Source organism: Plectropomus leopardus, chromosome 15 (genome assembly GCF_026936395.1).
Source record: "Plectropomus leopardus strain MGB_pleo_1.0 chromosome 15, ASM2693639v1, whole genome shotgun sequence".
In the NCBI taxonomy this organism is placed as follows: Eukaryota; Metazoa; Chordata; class Actinopteri; order Perciformes; family Serranidae; genus Plectropomus; species Plectropomus leopardus.
The window spans coordinates 27,894,237-27,912,928 of NC_142190.1; the positions used below are offsets into that span (position 1 = coordinate 27,894,237).

Here is an 18,692-nt window from a genome sequence, read left to right on the forward strand (position 1 = left end):
AGATCTGCCCTGAGCAGCTGCTCATCCCTGCTCTTTCTCCTCCTTTCCTCTTGGGTTGCTTCCTGCCTTACTTCTTACATCAAAACTGTGCGCACAGGCTGACCTGGTCATTCAGTAACATAAAATATATCAAAAAGATATTTGTGGTTTTTACAGGTTGCAAGAAATTAAAATTAAAACTTCCCATGGTGTTTTAACTATGATGAATGTTATCACTCAGTCATGATAAATTCATATTTTGCATTCAAACGTGACCTTTGCTAGGTCCCAGTTGAATATTTTATCTAATTTTATTCTATTTTATTTTTTTATATAACTGCTTTACATAAAACCATAAGAGAAGCCAACCTGGAATCAATCTGCTGCCTTGTTAAGCTCTCAACTGTTACTTTGCAAATGCAAAATCATGTACTATGATCTCTCCTGTTCATACCGGCCCGCCTCGAAACATCTTCAGGAACAGATGCTGCGAGTTGCATATTTCTAAACTGAACAAAGCATCATGAAAAATGGTAAATATGTTCTGAATTACCAGCATGTGCGTTTCGAAGCCCCGGGCTGTGCTTCTCCATATGTCTCATTCACATTCATCCTAGAGTGTTTTCATAACCGGACAAAAGGCAGAGCGCACGGTAGGGAAAAAAACCAAAACAATACGAAGAAAGAAAAAGAGGAAGACTGCAATAGTGTTCCTGTCGTTGCACGAGCTGGCATTGTTGTGAATGTTGCATTGATTCTAGAGCTCATTTAATCTCAACCACAGGGAAATGTTATGCCAAAATCAGGGGTGCCTCCAAGGCGGTGGGGTCATGGTACCAGTGATACAATTGCTGCCCCCCTAATTTTTTTTGTGAGCCCAAAGGTATTCATAACACCCTAAGGCATCCATTGGTACCAACCATGTCAGCCTAGCTTGTCTGGAGGGTAGGGTTGCTATGGTATGACATTTTTACAGTATGATAACTAATGATAAAAATATTGCAGTTTCTCAGTATGATGATGTTCAGCATTTCACAGCATTATTATTATTATTTTATCCACTAAAAAGACCTTTGAAGGCTTGAAAATAATTTTTTTTGGTTGAACGAATACTTCGCTGAAACCCATTTTTAATGGAAGTATGTGTAAGTGTAAGTTAAGTTAGAGGTGAGATTCTCCATCCAGTTGCACTTTTCTCCCACACAGCAGATCAGCAAATATATACTGTAACATAACCCGCAAGTTTCATACCACAGCACGGCCACAAATGAGTTTTTAATTTTTGAATCTGGACTGTTTTTAAGGAGCGCTATTAGAATATACCACTGGGTTATTTATGGGACCACACTGTCGGAGCACAGAGTGCACTCAGGGCAGACATGGAGCAGCATTAACATCACTGAAAGTGAAATTTAACCACTCATTCTGCTGGATCTAAATGTTTGCTTTCACTCATAATCACTGTTCCTCTCATCCATCAACCTAATCTGATCGGTTTTGAACCAATCTACATCTCAATTATCTGCCCCACGAGTCACAAAGTGCTGCTACTCTGCCTGCACTGTGTTCACAGACACACAAAAACCTCAGATTTTAGAGAGGGGACACAGAATTATACAAAGGACCATGCAACAACATGCACCCTCCTGTCACCATGTGCCACCACACATACACTCTAATTCTTTTGGAAACCCCACAGGAAGGCAGCTAAAAAAAGCTACAAATTTAGGCTAACTTTTGATGAGGGAAACACTGGCATAGCGATCTACAAAGGGGTCCCTTGAATTTTCACATCAAGATATCTGAATGAAAATGGGTTCTATGGATACCCATACTCAGCTGTACTGGTATTAGTTGAAGCAAATCGGATAACTGATAATATTAACTGTAAAATAAAAAATAATAGTATATCGTCATGCAATTCCTTAACTTTAATTTTTAAATTATTTTCAACTAGCCTATATACTTCAACAGCATAACAGAATTCCAGAAACTCAGTTATGTCTTTTGATTTTTACGTGCCACCCCAAGATTTTCAGTGGCCACCCCTTTGAAAATTTTCTGGGAGCGCCCCTGGCTAAAATTATGTTCCATAGTGAAAAACCTCTGTGAGGTATCAGTGAAATCAAACTAAGAAATGCCTCTTTTGTGTTAGCTTTTTAACTAATACTTCTTAACAATAATTACGATACCGTGTGTTTCTGGTTGTCAGAGAGCCTCATTAATTTAATTCACACAACCAACTATATCTGTCAAATAAAATGAGATAAACAAACTACTAAAAATAAATGCAAATTAGGTATGATTTCCTCTTTCCCTGAACGAATAATATGACTCAACTTGTTCACAGTCACAGCACCTCCAGCCACTCACTCCCTTCAAGGTTACTAAGGACAAAAACACTGGTAAGGATTCATTCGAGCACTGCAAAAAAATACAAATAGGAGGCTTGTATCGAACCAACATCTGCAAACACATCAAGAACCATCCACATTTTGCCGGACCGCTTCATTCTCTCCATCCTACTGAGCAACTTTATAAAGAGATATGATAGATCCTAATGCAATGCAATCTTGATAGTGTGAGCGTTAAGATATACAACAGCACAGCAGATACAGCCCAATGACTAATAGTGAGGCAAACAACACAGACAGCTGCCTCAGGTTTGTAATCTTCTATTGCACGCCGACGGAGAAACTGCAGCACATTAGCAGCGAGGAAATATCAATTCCTGCATGTATTTGACTCAGGATCTTCAGTATGTCAATTACACTGTCAAACACTCATCCGATTACAAAAATGTCAAGCAAAAAAAACCCATATAGCCTCACTTTGTTATTTATTATGACAAAGTCTTTAGTTATATTATCACAGCACTATTAGTATTGTCAAGATTTCTAGTTGGAGGGTATGGAGACAAAATACATGGCAGCGAAAGGAGAGCAAATAAATCATACACAAAACAAATTGTTTCATTAACATCAGACAGGAATCCAAATCAAATTTATCTCTGTATCTTTTTAAATACGGACTGTGTAAAAGTCAGCATCCAATATGATTACGTTAATGGTCATTAAAAAACATTTATTTGAGGCAGCCTGGTGGCCAGAGGGTTTAAGACGCTGACCATGTAATCACAACATCCCAGGCCCCTTTCTCCCTTCATTTCCTGTCAGCTCTCAACTCTATGTTATCTAATAAAGGCAACAAAAAAATAAATACCATAACAAACATATAGATTTACGACCTGACAGAGGTAATGATAAATATAATAAAAAGGGAAAGGTTTCACAACAAGCCCAGAGTGACATGCCAATTAAGTAAGGACAGATGCGCAACAAGTTTGGAGAACTTTGCTGTGCCTGTGCACTATAGGGCCACAATTCACAGAAAATGATGATTGGATGTCAGACCTTAAAATGTCATTGCTCAGTTCTCAGTGTGAGGCACTGTCAGATGTGAAGTGCATGACATAAGTCTGCCAGATATGACCTATAGCCCACAATAAGTGTGATATAATACAACTGTTTATCTGTAGCTGCAAAAACTGTGTATATCTTTTGGATATAAAACACAGGAGGTCCACAATCTCAAAATGGTAATTTGACATTAGAGATTTTACGTGCCACTTATTATGCTTCAGAGGAGCATGAAAACCTTGTGTTTTCTAGCATAAGGCATAAGAAAATAGGCCGAGAATGTTCTATAATATGAAAAAGATGGCATGTTTAAGCTGCAGGCATAGGTTTAGTAACTTCAACATAAGTAAACAAGTACCAAAGACCTTTTTCTAATGGGTGAAAATACTGTTTTGCAATCAATAAGTCAGTTGCAACATAGAAGCAGTGGCAGATTGAGACTGTGCTGCTATGAGCATGAGGTCATCGAGTTAAACTCAATGAATATCTTAATAGAATCACTTTAAACGCACAAGTTTCCAGCTGCCAATACGCTCAAAGTGCCCTCGGGCAAGGCATTGAACCGACAACTGCTCCGTTTATCGGGCATCAGTAAAAGACAAGGGCTGAGCAGGACAACTCCCAGGTGTACGCATATTTTTATGTGCATCCCTCCCTCACACGTATCCGTACGACCTTTGCTGCAAATATATATATACGCTGTCAAGCTGTCACAAAGTTGTTCATCCAAAATGTCAAGCTTGAAGTTGTCAGACTGCTCGAGATTCTGCCTCAAAGTATGTTTGTGTCATTATCCCTTCAAACAGCCCCATAACCTGCTTCTATATCCTCTCCTCTATAGATGTTCGCAATGCCATCAGTCGTGCTTATTGGTCATTTCACTGCCAAGAACCCTGTCGTGTCTCTATATTTGCTGGATCACAACAGAGTGAACACCCTTATGCCCATAACACACATTGGAAGACTGAAGCACAAAGTTTGCGTGAGATTTTAACCCACCTGAGACTTCAAATAACAGAAAAGGAAGTATCTGATAGGTTGGGAGGAAGAGAAAACTAATAATCATCTGTGGTCCAATCATCTTTATGCCCCATCATGAGAGTGCCTCCAGCTTAAAGCAAGTTACATTTAAGACTTTTATTAATGCCACTCTCAATACAATTTAAGGACAATTTTACAATCACCAAAATTGAAGCAAAAAAACATGAGCTTATATTAATTATTTAGTGGAAGGGGCAAATTTTCCCAAATGTTTATTGTTACATAAAACATGACTTTTTTTTGCTTGTGGTGGAGATGTGGGTAGAAGAGCACTTGGAAACGGCGGGCGTTTTTTGACTGTTTTTCTTGGTGATTTTGGGATACTAACCCTCGTGTGGGATTCCCATCATGCAGAGTAACAAAAACATTTTTGCAAAAAAAAAAAAACACACCAAGTCTCATATGCATTCAGCCATGCTGCAAAATCTGGGAAAAATAGCCAAATTTTATTGAATTTTGACAATGACAGCTAGCTATCAGACAGGGGATACTCTGCCAGAGGCATGAGTGTTGTTGGTTCTGCTATCCTGTTCTGTGTGATGTTAATGCAATCTTTTTTTTTTATTAACCCTAAAAAAAGGATGTTTCCAATAAGTGTGACATTTTGCAATGCAACTTACTGAAAATTTTAAAAAGATTATTTAATTTCCTACTTCCTATGTCTTAGCATTTAAAAGACTTCTAATTTATTTATAATATAATAATATTTTAATACCAATAAGGCCTCCTAAAGAATGTATTTTGACTTAGTGCTATCAACATTTTCTAAAAGTATGTGTGTATTTTTTTTATATATATAAAAGGTTAATATCTCATTTTTAGACCAGCACAAATACTAAACCCCTAAGCCCGTTTGGAGAAGTAAAGCCTCCATCACTGAGCTGTTCTGAAAACTGGCCAGAAAACTCAGAGCCCCCTAATAAAAAATAAAAGAAAGATCAGGCACAATACTAGGAACTTTGAAGTTAAAAAAAAAAAAAACTGGAGTGAAAATGAAGTAAGTTGCACTGTCCAAAAACAAGTATGTTTTTAGCTCAGTGCCAATCACACCTGAGGTGAAGAATATGCATGGGTTTACAAATCTTAAAATTATTCGTCATAGCCTTTACAAAAAAAGAGACTTTGGAGTATCCCAAAGCACAATCTATTTGGCCTTCAAAATCCTTAAAAATATTCCTCAATCCAGAGCTGCCATCAGCCGAGCTGGCACTATGTTTCCTAAACGTGCACTATTCCATTTCCAAAGCTATGCCAGCATATCTGGATATTACCACCTAGCGAGCAGAAATCCCAGACAAATACAATTTCAGCTGAACCCTGTCTAATCCATCACTACAGACATCTCTCAAAAAATGACTAGCATCTTTAATTATTCATCTCCTGACAAATTTCAAAGGGCAAAGTAGAATCCACAATAGTTCAAAGTTTTTAATAAATGAGCGTGTGGGCGTGTGTGTACATCTACAAATCAACTGCCTTATTTACGCAGGCCAATGCACGCCATTATTTCAAACTAAACATGCATTTATGGTCATGGATTGCTGTTACACTGCTACATTATATAATCAAATTATTTACTGATGATATAGTTTGGATGACATATTTAAAAAGTTAATTCTGCTTTTGTCAGCTCACAAATACAGACCTCTGTATTTGAAATTAGGGCCATGTGTTATTTCAACCCTTTTTTTTCACACTTACAGTGTCAGTGCATGAAGCATGATACCATGCAATATCTGCCGGGTCAAACAGTAGCAAGGCAGCGGGCCTGAGACAGCACGCCCTTCAGTGGAACATGAGATATGTGCACACTGCACATGTGGCTGCAGCGAAGAAGGGGGCGTGTCAACCCCATTCATCCACACAAGTGAAAGTGAACACATAATATTCACCCTGGAGTTGCGTTTTATTGCTAAGCTTAGCGTCATGCATTTAGCCCTTTATGCATGACCTTGATCCACACAGCCTGTTAACCTAAGAGGTGTTTACCCACAAGGCCTTGAGGCAGTAAAAAGTCACACAGTTATGACAGTGGGGGGGGGTGGGGGGGTCTCCACTTTCAAAACAGTGCAAACATTCAACAAGGAAGAAATGTATAAGTCAAAATCAACTCACCGTCTTTGAGTCTAATTCGTGGTGTTGTTGAGCTAAGACTTTATCTACACTGGCAGCATCTGTAAACGTAACAAACCCAAATCCTCTGCAAAGACACAAAGACAAAAAAAACAACAATGTTAAAATGCATACACACAAAAAAAACGCATGTTTCTTGCAAATGCAAAATATATCATAAAAAAAATAACACAAAATACTGTGATTTGCCATGATAAACTGCACAACAGCAGGCATAATATCCCTATGACCTTAATATTGTTGCAATATTTCAGTGCAAATGCATTAAAAATCCACATTATGGACGTCCTGTAGCAGATTTAAAAGCCAAACTGGGGACACTGCTGCTCATTATTTGCTATGTTCCAATATGAGACGACACTACACCAACATTGTGCTGCAGTCACAAAGTCAATGTCAAATTGCATTCGGCTGCAGCTTTACAGCAGTGAGCATTTAAGCTTATCTGGCTTGCTGTGAAACCACACGCAGGCGCGCGCACACAGGGACACACACGAACACGTGCGCGCGCGGACACAGAAACACACATACACGCTGGATTAACACTGAAACACGGACAAAGTAAGCGATATCGTCACATGCACTGCAAAGGAAAAGTAGGAAAGCCCTGTATTTACCTTGAGCGTTTTGTCGTGGGGTCTCTCATCACCATACATTCTCTTATTTCTCCGAATTTACTAAAATAGTCTCTAAGGCTGTCTGTGGATAGAGAAAATATGTCGGGTCATTTGACAGAAACATATGGGCATGCTGTTGTCACTGTATTGCAAAAAAAACACCCCGCGATGCGCATAGGGGTCGAATAGAGGACTTCAGATGGACGGAGATCAAAAATAACATCGTGCGCACACACTAGTGAGATATCCCATACAGTACACTACTGCACAGTGCACATTCGCACATACACCGCCAGCAGCAGCTCCACCGAGCACTCAGTCACAGCGACAAAACAACAAGAAATACTGGACACGGTGTAAAAGAGAATAACAGTCTCACCTGGTGAGGTTTGCCAGCTGAGGCCACCGATAAACATTTTACTGTAAGGGGAAAACACAACAGAAGTGAGTCCAGATGTCAGTTCGGCCATTTTGACGACTAACTACTTCTAAAAGCGACCTTAAAGGATAAAGGAAGACTATGAAAACACATTCGCGCTTGGTAATTATAGTCTATCTACATAAAAGGGGGAGGCCACTCTCGCTAGAAAAGCTGAAAACTGAATTCTGGAAACAAGACCCGTGCACGGTTTAAGTGCGTACTGTGTGGGGACGAATCCAGCACGGCAGTCGAAGTCCTCTCCAAGATGTTGTAACATGAAAAAAAACCGTACCTTAGCGTTAAATTGAGAAAGATTCTTACCCCGGGTCATGTTGTGAATCATTTAGGCTTCCGGATGTGGCTTGACTCCCGTCTCCTTCCATATCTATTTCAAACTATAGGCTGGGACTACAGTAACAGTGACAGACACACACAGATACGGCAGGAGATATGCAAAGCCCCGCTATGAGAATATTACTGAGCCGGGAATGAAAGCGTCACACGTGGGATCAGCTCAGCCCCCTTGCTCCCTCCTCCCTCTCTCAGCGTGCTCTACCTTGGCCCACAGGGGGCGGAGCCTGCCGCTGTCACCTAACCAATCCAATTGACGTCAATTCAGGCAATCTGCAAACCAATCCTCCGATTTGTCATTTAATTAAGCACTAAGCCACTAGAGGTGAAAGTGGCTTATTGCTCTTCTAAATCAGTGGACACATACCATTAAAAAGAGAGAGAGAGAAAAAGAATCTTTGTTCGAGAAGTGTTATTCTTAATTAGCAGCGTTTGCATATTATTATTCGACTGACAAGTAAACCTTTGCAGAGAAGCAGAGTGATTACTTTGATTAATTACAATAATGTTCCTCCGCCGTGCAATATAGTCCCTCGGATAGAAGCAGAAAAGTGGGGCAAGTCTTAATTAAATGTTAATATCGAAATTATCCTGATTGTTATGGATCACAAGTGTTTTGTAAATACATAAGGAGAGTTGCATTCAGCTAAAAGTTACATACAATGTGAAGCAAAATGTAAAATATAATATAATATCATTTTATATTATATTATATTATATTATATTATATTATATTATATTATATTATATTGTGCACCAAAAGTCAATTATATGCCATTATTTTGATTTCATTTTGATTTGATTTTACTATCATTTTTAATTATTCATTATTTTAAAAAAAATATATTGAAGCATGCTGATGAACAATATTTAGATACTAACAACAGTTATTGAGTGTTTGATCCTTAAAAATACAGTATAGCTTTTTTTAATTAGCATGAGTCAAATCATCATGTCCAATAACAGTATCATTGCAAAGTGATTTGTAAAACATTCTTTCAATAAAGGTGATTTTTGGTTAGTGCATTTGAATTCTTGTACATACATTTAATGGGCCCTTCAGCTTTAACCAATGCATTCATGCTATAATACGAAGAATGTAAGTCTGTATTTTCTAAACAATGTTATAATGTACATATTAAAATAAAATATGGTACTTTAAATATTTTCAGATACAGCTCAGAATATATAGATTTTGATATGTGCTAAAAGGTATCCAACTGTGGGCAGTAAGGTGGGCTCATTATTAGACAGAGCCATAAAGCCATAAAATCAGTGTTCCAGCAGGTTCACATCCTGTGGAAAAGGTCACTGAAGCACGTTACTGAATCTCTGTACCTGACCCTGAGGTCTGACCTTTAACTACTATATTCATTATGAAAGCCAACAAAGAATTATCCTATGGGGATCAATAAAGTATGGTATCTATACATGTTGCGGCGTAATTATGCATCTGTTCATGTAGATGACCTGTACTGAGCTGCCAACCCTGCCCCCCATGGATATAAACTGCCCTCGTGCCCTCATGACCCAGAAGAAGAAGAGGAAAAAGCAGGATGAGAAATTAATGAGTAAATGAACACGCATGACATTTGCAGTGGGAAAAATATGCTTTTGGTAAACATTGTTTGCAGAGTTTGCTATCAAGAGAATTTAAGAAAAAAATCTTATGTATTGTGTTTTAAATTATACATTTGTTCACCACAGAACCGCTCACAGACATTATGTTCTTTACAAATGCAGAATTCATTCATCTTAGCATGAGAATAATTACAACAAAACCTTCCAAGCTCTCAGTGAAACGTGACAAGTGATCTTATTTCATTTCTCACATTCAGTGAAGTTTTTGTGAATAGGCCCGCCTGTGCTGACTGTTCAGGGCACCACCAGAGGGAATCTCTTATCTATCCAAGCAGCATGTTTTTGAAACAATGACTTAGATAAAGCCCAAATAACAAGACTTTTGACAGTTTAACAGCTAAAACTCTGTCATTAGTTAGGGGACACTCCACACTGCAGCTGTCTGTATCTCTGAAACGAAGGTATTGAGGCAAATGGTGGCAATTCCTCGCAGCGCAGGAGTGTCAAAGAAAATGGAAATATGACACCTTGAGTGAAACACTATTACTTATTCTACCTCCTATGCACTATTGTTCTGTCCCATGCCATTTTGGTGATACATTAAAGATTATCTTAGTGTTGCATTTTCTATAAGTTGTCAAATGTGTGACAGGGTCCTACAGCATATGCCTAAAATGTGAATGAGAGAAAATTGCATCCACTCGTGCAGCTACAGAAAGAGAGAGAGAAGAGCGAGGGAGGTTATAAATTGATGTTGAATATGAGCTCTGAGGAACAACAGGCTTTAAAGCGATCACAAGGTGTGCAAAAAATCACAGTGAATTTAACACATGAAGAGCAACTTCTGTTTAAGGCTGAAATAAATCTGGGGTCTCAGGTTTCACTGTTTGGTTGTCAATTATTCTGCCTTTTGAACATTGTTATCGTGGCCTTTCTATTCACTGTGGTTATACCATGTAGAGAGCAAAGTCAAACGTGACAGAAGAGGTGCATTAGGTGTGACGTTTTACAATATCTGATCAAGGACTGTGAACCAGATTTGAACCCAAAACAGCCTGATGCCAAACACATGCCCTGTTCTTTTAATTGATTGGTACTACTGGCGACTATATTAAAGACTGGTACTGCCATCATCTATTTGAAAGATTGGAACTACCGACAGCTACTTAAAAGACTGATACTACTGTCAATTATTGAAGAGATTGGTACTCCTGTCAGCTATTTAAAAGACTGATACTACCGTCAACTATTTGAAAGATTGGTTATACAGACAATTATTTAAAAGACTGGTGCAACTGCCAATTATTGAAGAGATTGGTACTATTGTCAACCATCTAAAAGATTGGTATGGCTATCAACTTTGTTTGAGATTGGGATGTCTCTAAAATTTATTTCTAATGTAATGTATTTCTTCATTTAATAATCTGATATTTTGCTTTGGCAGCAATGAAACATAAACATTCATGCCAATAAAGCAGATTTGAATTTGAATTTGATTGGTACTACCATCAACTTTTTCAAAACACTGGTACTACCGTCAACTATATGAAAGATTGATACTATCGTCAACTATTTAAAAGATTGGTACTACGGCCAACTATAGGAAAGACTGACGCTACCATCAGTTATTTAAAAGATTGGTGCATCTGTCAACTATTTAAAGATTGGTACTACCGTCAACTATCTAATGGACTGGTATTACCATCAACTACTATTGGTGCTATTGTTAACTATCTGAACGATTGGTACTACCATCAACTAATTGAAAGATTGATACTATTGTCAACTATTTAAAAGATTGGTACTACTGTCAACTATTGGAAAGACTGACACTACCATCAGTTATTTTAAAGATTGGTGCTACCGTCAACTATCTGTAGGATTGGTACTTCCGTCAACTATTCAAAAGATTGGTGATAGCGTCATCATATTAAAGAGACTGGTTACACCATCAACTATTTCAAAGACTGGTAAAACAGTCAACTATTTCAACAATTGGTAGTACTGTCAACTGGCATATTTCAGCATAACGCTTTCATGTATTTTGGACAACAGTAGGTCAAGGCTCAGGTCTGTGGATTGTTTTTTAAACTGACTGAAAGAGAAACATGTATAGATTTTTAAACAAACTGGTGTTTTCCTTTAATCTGAGCAGCCACAGCTGCCAAATGAAAATGCCCAAAATGTTTATCCTTCTTTAAGCAAGTTTAGGCAGTCTGACAGCTATGCTTTCAGTGCAGCTGAGCATTTAGTATTGAGTGAGAAGGAAACAGAAAGGGTTATGTTTTTCCCACAAAATATGAACAAATTTCCTTGAAACTGACGCAGATCACACTGTAACATCATCACCCAGCTTGGAAGCATTCATAAAGGTGACAGCTGCTGAAGACGTTCTGATTAATGAGGGGGATGAAGAATTCCAAGAAATAGACACCTTTTTATATCCTGCATGCTTTGAACTATCATAATTCACTACTCACTTTAGAATCGAGGGAAAAACGCAGAGATTTCTGAAATCATATAGTTGTATCAGTGCAGCCTGTATTCAGTTCTGAAAGATGAACCCGCCTCTCAATAGAGAGGAAACTCAGCATGCTAAAAAGCTTGTAACTAACCAAGCCTTTTGCATGAAAACTGGAGGATTTGGGGATCGAGAGAGAAGTAAAATTGATAGTGTGTGAAAGAGCTGAGGGGAAAAAGAAAGTGAGAGAAGCAATAGACTCGCTGACAGTGTTATGAGATGCTGTTTTTGAGAAGAGGCATCCTGTTTCCTGTTGCAGTAATCATTTTACACCCTCAGAATCCTCACTTGACCTTGGAGAAATTGTTTTTGGATCGTGTCTAACCCCTTTCTCTCTGCACAGATTCCTATAATCTGGGCATGAATCACAAAATATAATGTTAACCTTTAGATGTCTGGAGACATAAATACAGGTCATGATAAATGACTTCTAATACTTAGATTTTAAAGCGAAACCTAAAGTCTGAGGGGATTTCACATTTTTATATATTTGCATAACTCACACAGAGCATCACTGTGTGTTTTAAGCATGCTCAGACATGAAAAAGACTCGAACAGATATTAATCCAGCACTAAAAGAGAGCTCAGAGTAAATACCCTCTATCACTTACATGAATTTGTTATGGATATTATTCAGACACTCTTGAGATGTTGTTAATCTGATCCGTCGGATTTTGCGAATGATTTCATATTGATCACTGTGGATTGAGTGATCTCTGCCTGTTTCCTCAGGAGGGCCTATTACAGGAAAATTCACAATCCAGAGGAAAAGCTGTGGAAAAGGCTGCACATGTGAACAAATTGTCTCCCTCTAGTGTCCTCTCTTTTCAGCTTCTTCTTCTCTGCACAGCTAAAGCACCTCTCAGACTGTAGGGAAGGAGACAGCTAGACCAAAACATGCATAATTGACAGTCCTATTTCAGGAATTAGCCACCCACCAAACTGCAGCCTACCTGGCTTTTCATCTTGCCTGGAATAACTAAGCATCTTATATTAATATTTCAGCCAAATAGTACAATTTTATTGAATAATGAAATCTGTATGTTTTTCCAAAGCGTAGCTGTGTAAAAACATTGTTGCCTGATCATGAGGATCAGTGGGACTGTGTACAATTGCTACCACATAGAGGAACTGTTTGAAGTCAGATCAGTGGGAAGGATGTTCTGGTGATGAGTGATCCCCCCCCCATTATGCCCTCTGTAACTACGCAGATGAGTTAATTAAGCTGTGCCAGAGGCTACGCACTCGCATTCCAGGTAGATGGTCCGCTGTGATATTCGCACATCCACGTTATTAAAAAAAATGAAAGTGTAATATTGACTTTTGAAATATCTACAATGCATGAAGCTCCTGCAAATTATCCTTGCAAATTTCAAAAAATGCAATATTCCCTTGTACCAAGTGTACAAAAGCACCTCAAGCTGCTGCCAAATAACTTGTAAGTATCCATGAGGATCACACATCAGAACAGTATGTACATTTCTGTTTCAACAATATGGACCAATGTGCATTTTTGACCTCAGACCATTTGCATTTAGGGCTTTTTAGACCAATCAGGCTCCAACACAAGTAGATGATGACGACATCATTTACCTGCTCCACTGGGCTGGGAGATAAGCTCATGCCCCTGCTGCTCCCTGGAATGTTCTAGCTGCTGTTTTGCACGACTCCGGAGGGAGCTGTGTATTACAGATGATGACGAGTGGCATTAAAGCACCGCAAGGAGCCATCCTATCACCTGTACAGTCAGCAGTGGGGAGAAAGATGTGCACGCTGGCCTTTTGGGGAGCTTTGTCGAGGCGGAAGAAGTTGTATACCCCTTTCTATACTGAGACCCAGGCACCTATATCAAACTTTAAGCGTTTTAAATTCAACATTGTTTTGAAAGTGAATGCCCCAAATCTTCTTTTTTTCTTTCTAGGTCATATTTTGAATTCCTCAGGACAGCTGGTTCATCATGCTAATATACAGCTCAAGATTTCCTCTTTATAACAGCTTTTGTGTTTCCATACATACACACAATAATGCCACGGATTTCCAGCCTCTTACACCCTTGTTTGACGCATATGCTATGCCCTAGACATTTCTTTTAAATCTTCCAGAGGCTAAGAATGGCACAGTAAGCAGGCCTCTCCGGACACACCAGCTAAGTGGTGCTTTCTGTCTTCTGGCTCATTCTTTGTTTTCTACCAAGCCTTCTTTTCTCTCTCCTTTGTTTTTCCCCTTACTGGCTGCCACCATATATTCTCTCAGTTGCCAACCACTTCCTATCCTGCAACCACTGACCTTAACACTGACCTTGCCTTGTCTGTACCATTGAGACAAGAGTGGGAGATACCATATCCCCCCTCCCACTATGCTGAATTTTTTTGCCTGTCTCATCAGTCTTCTGGCTGCTGGAGTACGCCTTGTTATTTCTTCTAGATTCCTACACGTTTCAGCTGATCAGTGCCCCAGACTGGGAAAAACATTGCTCTTGGCTCAAAGAGACGGCGGCGAGACTCGGCATATAGACCCCTAGCTGTCAATACAGATAACGTTTATCAGATAAACTTTATCTGCAACATTTGAGCGTCCTTTGATTGGACACCAGCCTAATTCTGGATTGATATTGTGACGCAGGGCTCTAAGGAGGTCGAAATTGGCAGCTATTGTTTTGCAGGCTGCAGGGGCCTTTTCAGGACATGTCACTGTGCATCGGGATGTGTGTGAGCTTTGGTCTGTCATGATGGTGTCCAGTTTTTAGATGCATTTTATTCTGAATCTGATTAATTGCATTTTTGGCGTGTTGGATTATCAAATCATATCACTACAGAGCAGAAAACACTTTTTTTTTTGCATTCTAGCAAGTTTAAAAAATAAAAAAAATCCTTGGGAATTATCTATGTCAAGTTGTGTCCTAGTGAAGGACACAATCTCTCCAAGCTCTCTGTTTTGGTACAAACATTCATTTCTGTCTCACAACCACAAGAGGGCACTTCAATCACATGGAATCATAATAGCAGCTGATGTCATTTGTGTGTCTTTGTCTGCCTGTGTATCCATGGAGGTGTTTCAAAGTGACACGTCTCTTGAGTTCCTTTTAAGAGTGGTGAAGTCACACCCAGGTTCACCACCTACAGCGGCCTTATGGCCTCTCACACTGAAGGGAAAGACTGCAGGATGTCCACAGTCTGCTGTAAGGGCTGTTTTCTGGACTCCCTGTTATTTCTATATTAAAACAGCTTCATGTCTAAACTCCAATAACCTGCTAGCTTGGTGGTAAGCCAGCTTTGTAAGCAGTGCTCAAAAACAGAATCAAGGGACTTTTTCAGTAAAGCACACACACACAAAGATACATTAAAGTAAGAAAAAACACATAGATTGCCTGCATTACACTATATATTCCTTAAGCCCTTCTATATGCCATTGTGTGAACAAAGTGATATATAAAGCTGATAGAGGGGCTTAAATGACTGAGAACACAAGGGGGCAGTGAGGTTGTGGGGTACAAAGAAGCATGCTGAGGGTGAGTCTTATTGAGTGTGGCGGGAAGAAAGAAGGCAGCTCACTCAAAACGAGCCCGGGCGGAGAGATGAAGAGGGGAGGCATGGCAGCAGTAAATGATGCTAGCCTTCTACACCTTGTCAGTTATTAGGAGAAGCCAGAAGAGAAATCTGACACTACTTTGTGTTGTCTACAGAGAAAATAATTGGCTAGCGGGGCCAGCTCACTGGCACCTACAGTACTTTGAAGAGATGTTTTAAAGTTTTGCAGCTAAAAGGAGGCATGGTGTTAAAAAAAAATATATCATGGTTTTCGTAGGGAATGTATATGAAGACTGCAATATGGCAACGAAACCAACAGTATGCATGGGCTGTGTTGCTTGTATGACAGATAAAAACAATAAAATAATAAGCAAAAATAATTTCCTAGTAATTTTCTACTGTTAGTCCTACGATTAGGTCCACACATGTTCCATAAACAAGCTCCACAGATAAATTACTGAACAGGCCTGTCAGACACAGGCCCAGGAGCCCAAAGTGTCATGGGCCCCTATGAGCTTCATTTGCAAAATGTCAGTCACATTACTGACCAGAGAGACACTCAAAATTACCACAAAGAGACACAAAAAACTACAAACAAATGCAAAACAACCACAAAGAAACTCCAAATGGCTACACAACAAGCAAAACAATTAGAGACACAAATTAACCACATAAATGGGAAAAACAACCACAAAGAGACATAAGATAAGAATAGATTCAAGAAAAACAAACAAACAAACGGCGTCTCAAAATCACTACAAAATAAAAACATGACCACAAAAACCAGCAAACATCCACAAAGAGAGACAAATGACACCACAAATGTGTAAAACAACCACAGACTACAAAACCAGCGGAATAACCACAAAGAGACACATAATTATGACAAAAATGGGAAAAATTATCACAAAGAAAAAAAAATGGCAACAAAAATGAGCAAAACAACCACCAAGAGCCACAAAACCACAAAAGATGCAAAACAACAAAAAAGCAAAACCACTACGATGTCTGTGTGCTCCTGTGTAGCAGAGGTGGTGGGGCCTTTTGTAAACCTGTGCCCAGGGACCCACTGTCTCATTATCCGCCCATGTCTACATTGGCAAACACTTGCTGGCTAGTTAATAGAGCTTTATACCAACAGAAATGTATCAATTTGGTATAATTGTTGGAATAAACACAATGAAATACTGATGCAATAATTAATAAGTAATTCAACATAGATGTGAGCTAAATGAAAAAACTGAGGAGTGAAATGAAAGTGAACATTCTTTTAGCACTGAATCATGCTTATCAATACACAATACACTAACCACAAGTTCCTTTCTGTTCTGGCTTCTGTCTCTGAGCTATAAATACACAGAATCTATTCAGGAGGTGTTTGAGTTTTCAGAATGAGGTCTGGTATGCAGATAAAATGATCATGTTGTTTTTATATCACTCCATCTGGCTCCCATTTAATTGTGATTATTCAGTAAATCTTAGGAATGATAATCAAGTTATATACCAGTTTTCTGTGTAATGTATATTCTTTTTTATTTCTATTCATCTGTTTGTTTTTTGTACAGCTAGCTACTCAGGTGTGACGCAAGGCTCGACTGGGTGGTGAAGTCACGCTGTGCTCTGAACCACAGGGTCACCTGCTCACCAGGCTCACACCTTCCTGTGCCACACAGTGTCAGGAGGAGGCCTGGTCTCTCTTTAACAGATGTTTCTGATGTAAGATTTTTTTCACTTTTCTTTGGGACATCAATAAAGATTACATAGAGAGCATGCACATCTGGGCTCATCTCTGTTCCACACTTGAACCAACTCTCCCACATAGAAGCAAGACACACAGGCTATGTGATGGTTATGCCTCTTTTTTGTGTTGCAGTTTTGTTTTTGTTTTTTTGTAGTTGTGAAGCATCCTTTTGTTGTTATGTGTCATCAGTCAGTCAGTCATTTTCTGTAACCGCTTGTCCTCGTAAGGGTCGCGGGGGGGGTGGCTGGAACCAATCCCAGCTGTCATTGGGCGAAAGGCGGGGTACACCCTCAATAGTTCGCCAGACCATCGCAGGGCTGACACATATAGACAGACAACCATACACGCTCACAGTCACAATTTAGAGTCGCCAATCAACCTGAGCCGCATGTCTTTGGACTGTGGGAGGAAGCCGGAGACCCCGGAGAGAACCCACGCAGACACAGGGAGAACATGCAAACTCCGCACAGAAGGGCCCCCGCCCGGACCGAATCCCATTCCAACCGGGATTCGAACCAGGGACCCTCTTGCTGTGAGGCAACAGTGCTAACCACAAAGCCACCGTGCCTTTTTATGTGCCTTTTTATGTGCCTTTTTGTAAATATTTGTGTTTCGTTAAGGCCGTTTTGTGTCTCTTTGTAATATTTCTATGTATTCTTGTGGTTGTTTTGCGTCTTATTTTGGTTGCATTGTGTCTCTTTGTAGTAGTTTTCTGTCTCTCTGTAGTCACTTTGTATTGTTTTGTGGTTGTTTTGTTTCTCTTTTTAGTAATTTTGTGTCTTTTTGTAATAGTTTGTGACTCTTTGTAGTCACTGTGTATCTTTGTGGTTATTTTGTTTCTATTTGTTGTCATTTTGTATATCTTTATTGTTGTTTTGTGTCACTTTGTAGTCATTTTCTGTCTCTTTGATATAACATTGTGCCTTTTTGGGTTATTTTGTGTCACTTTGTAGTCATTTTGTTTCTCTTTGAGGGAATGTTTTGTATCTGTGTGGTAGTTTTGTGTCTTTTTGAGATTGTTTTGTGTCTTTTCTGTTTTTTTTTTGTCTCTGTAATTGTTTTGTGTCTCTTTGTGGTCATTTTGTATGTCTTTGAGATCATCTGTGGCTTTTTCTGTTGTTGTTGTTTTGTACGTTTTTGTGGTTATTTTGTGTTTCTGGCAGTTCCTTTGCATCTTTTAATGGTTGTTTTGAATCTCTTCCTGGTCAGTATGTCTTCATTTGAGTGACATTCAGCAGATTAAGGCCATGGTTGGCCCTGACACTTGGGACTCCTGGGCCTGTGCCCAGTAGACCTACTCAGTAATCCACCCATGGCTCCACAATGTGTTCCTGAATAGACCAGATGATTCTTTTTTTCAC

At 39.2% G+C, this 18,692-nt stretch overlaps 1 protein-coding gene across 11 annotated transcripts in view; it reads right to left on the reverse strand.

Annotated features, from left to right (window-relative positions):
* The window catches only part of LOC121952124 (RNA-binding protein Musashi homolog 2), a 338,550-nt gene extending 330,396 nt beyond the window's left edge, over nucleotides 1-8,154 (reverse strand). For 7 of the 11 annotated variants that reach the window (XM_088088720.1, XM_042498626.2, XM_088088719.1 and 4 more), the window contains exons 1-4: nucleotides 7,932-8,152; nucleotides 7,569-7,609; nucleotides 7,190-7,271; nucleotides 6,555-6,639 (exon numbers count right to left, since the gene is read on the reverse strand). In XM_088088720.1, coding sequence (XP_087944846.1) covers nucleotides 6,555-6,639; nucleotides 7,190-7,271; nucleotides 7,569-7,609; nucleotides 7,932-7,993 — 270 coding nt within the window. In that variant the 5' untranslated portion in view covers nucleotides 7,994-8,152. Of the gene's footprint in view, nucleotides 1-6,554; nucleotides 6,640-7,189; nucleotides 7,272-7,568; nucleotides 7,610-7,931 lie in introns of all 11 variants that reach the window. The other 4 variants (XM_042498631.2, XM_042498630.2, XM_088088717.1 and 1 more) reach the window with 3 other exon arrangements.
* Between the last annotated feature and the right edge of the window lie 10,538 nt (nucleotides 8,155-18,692).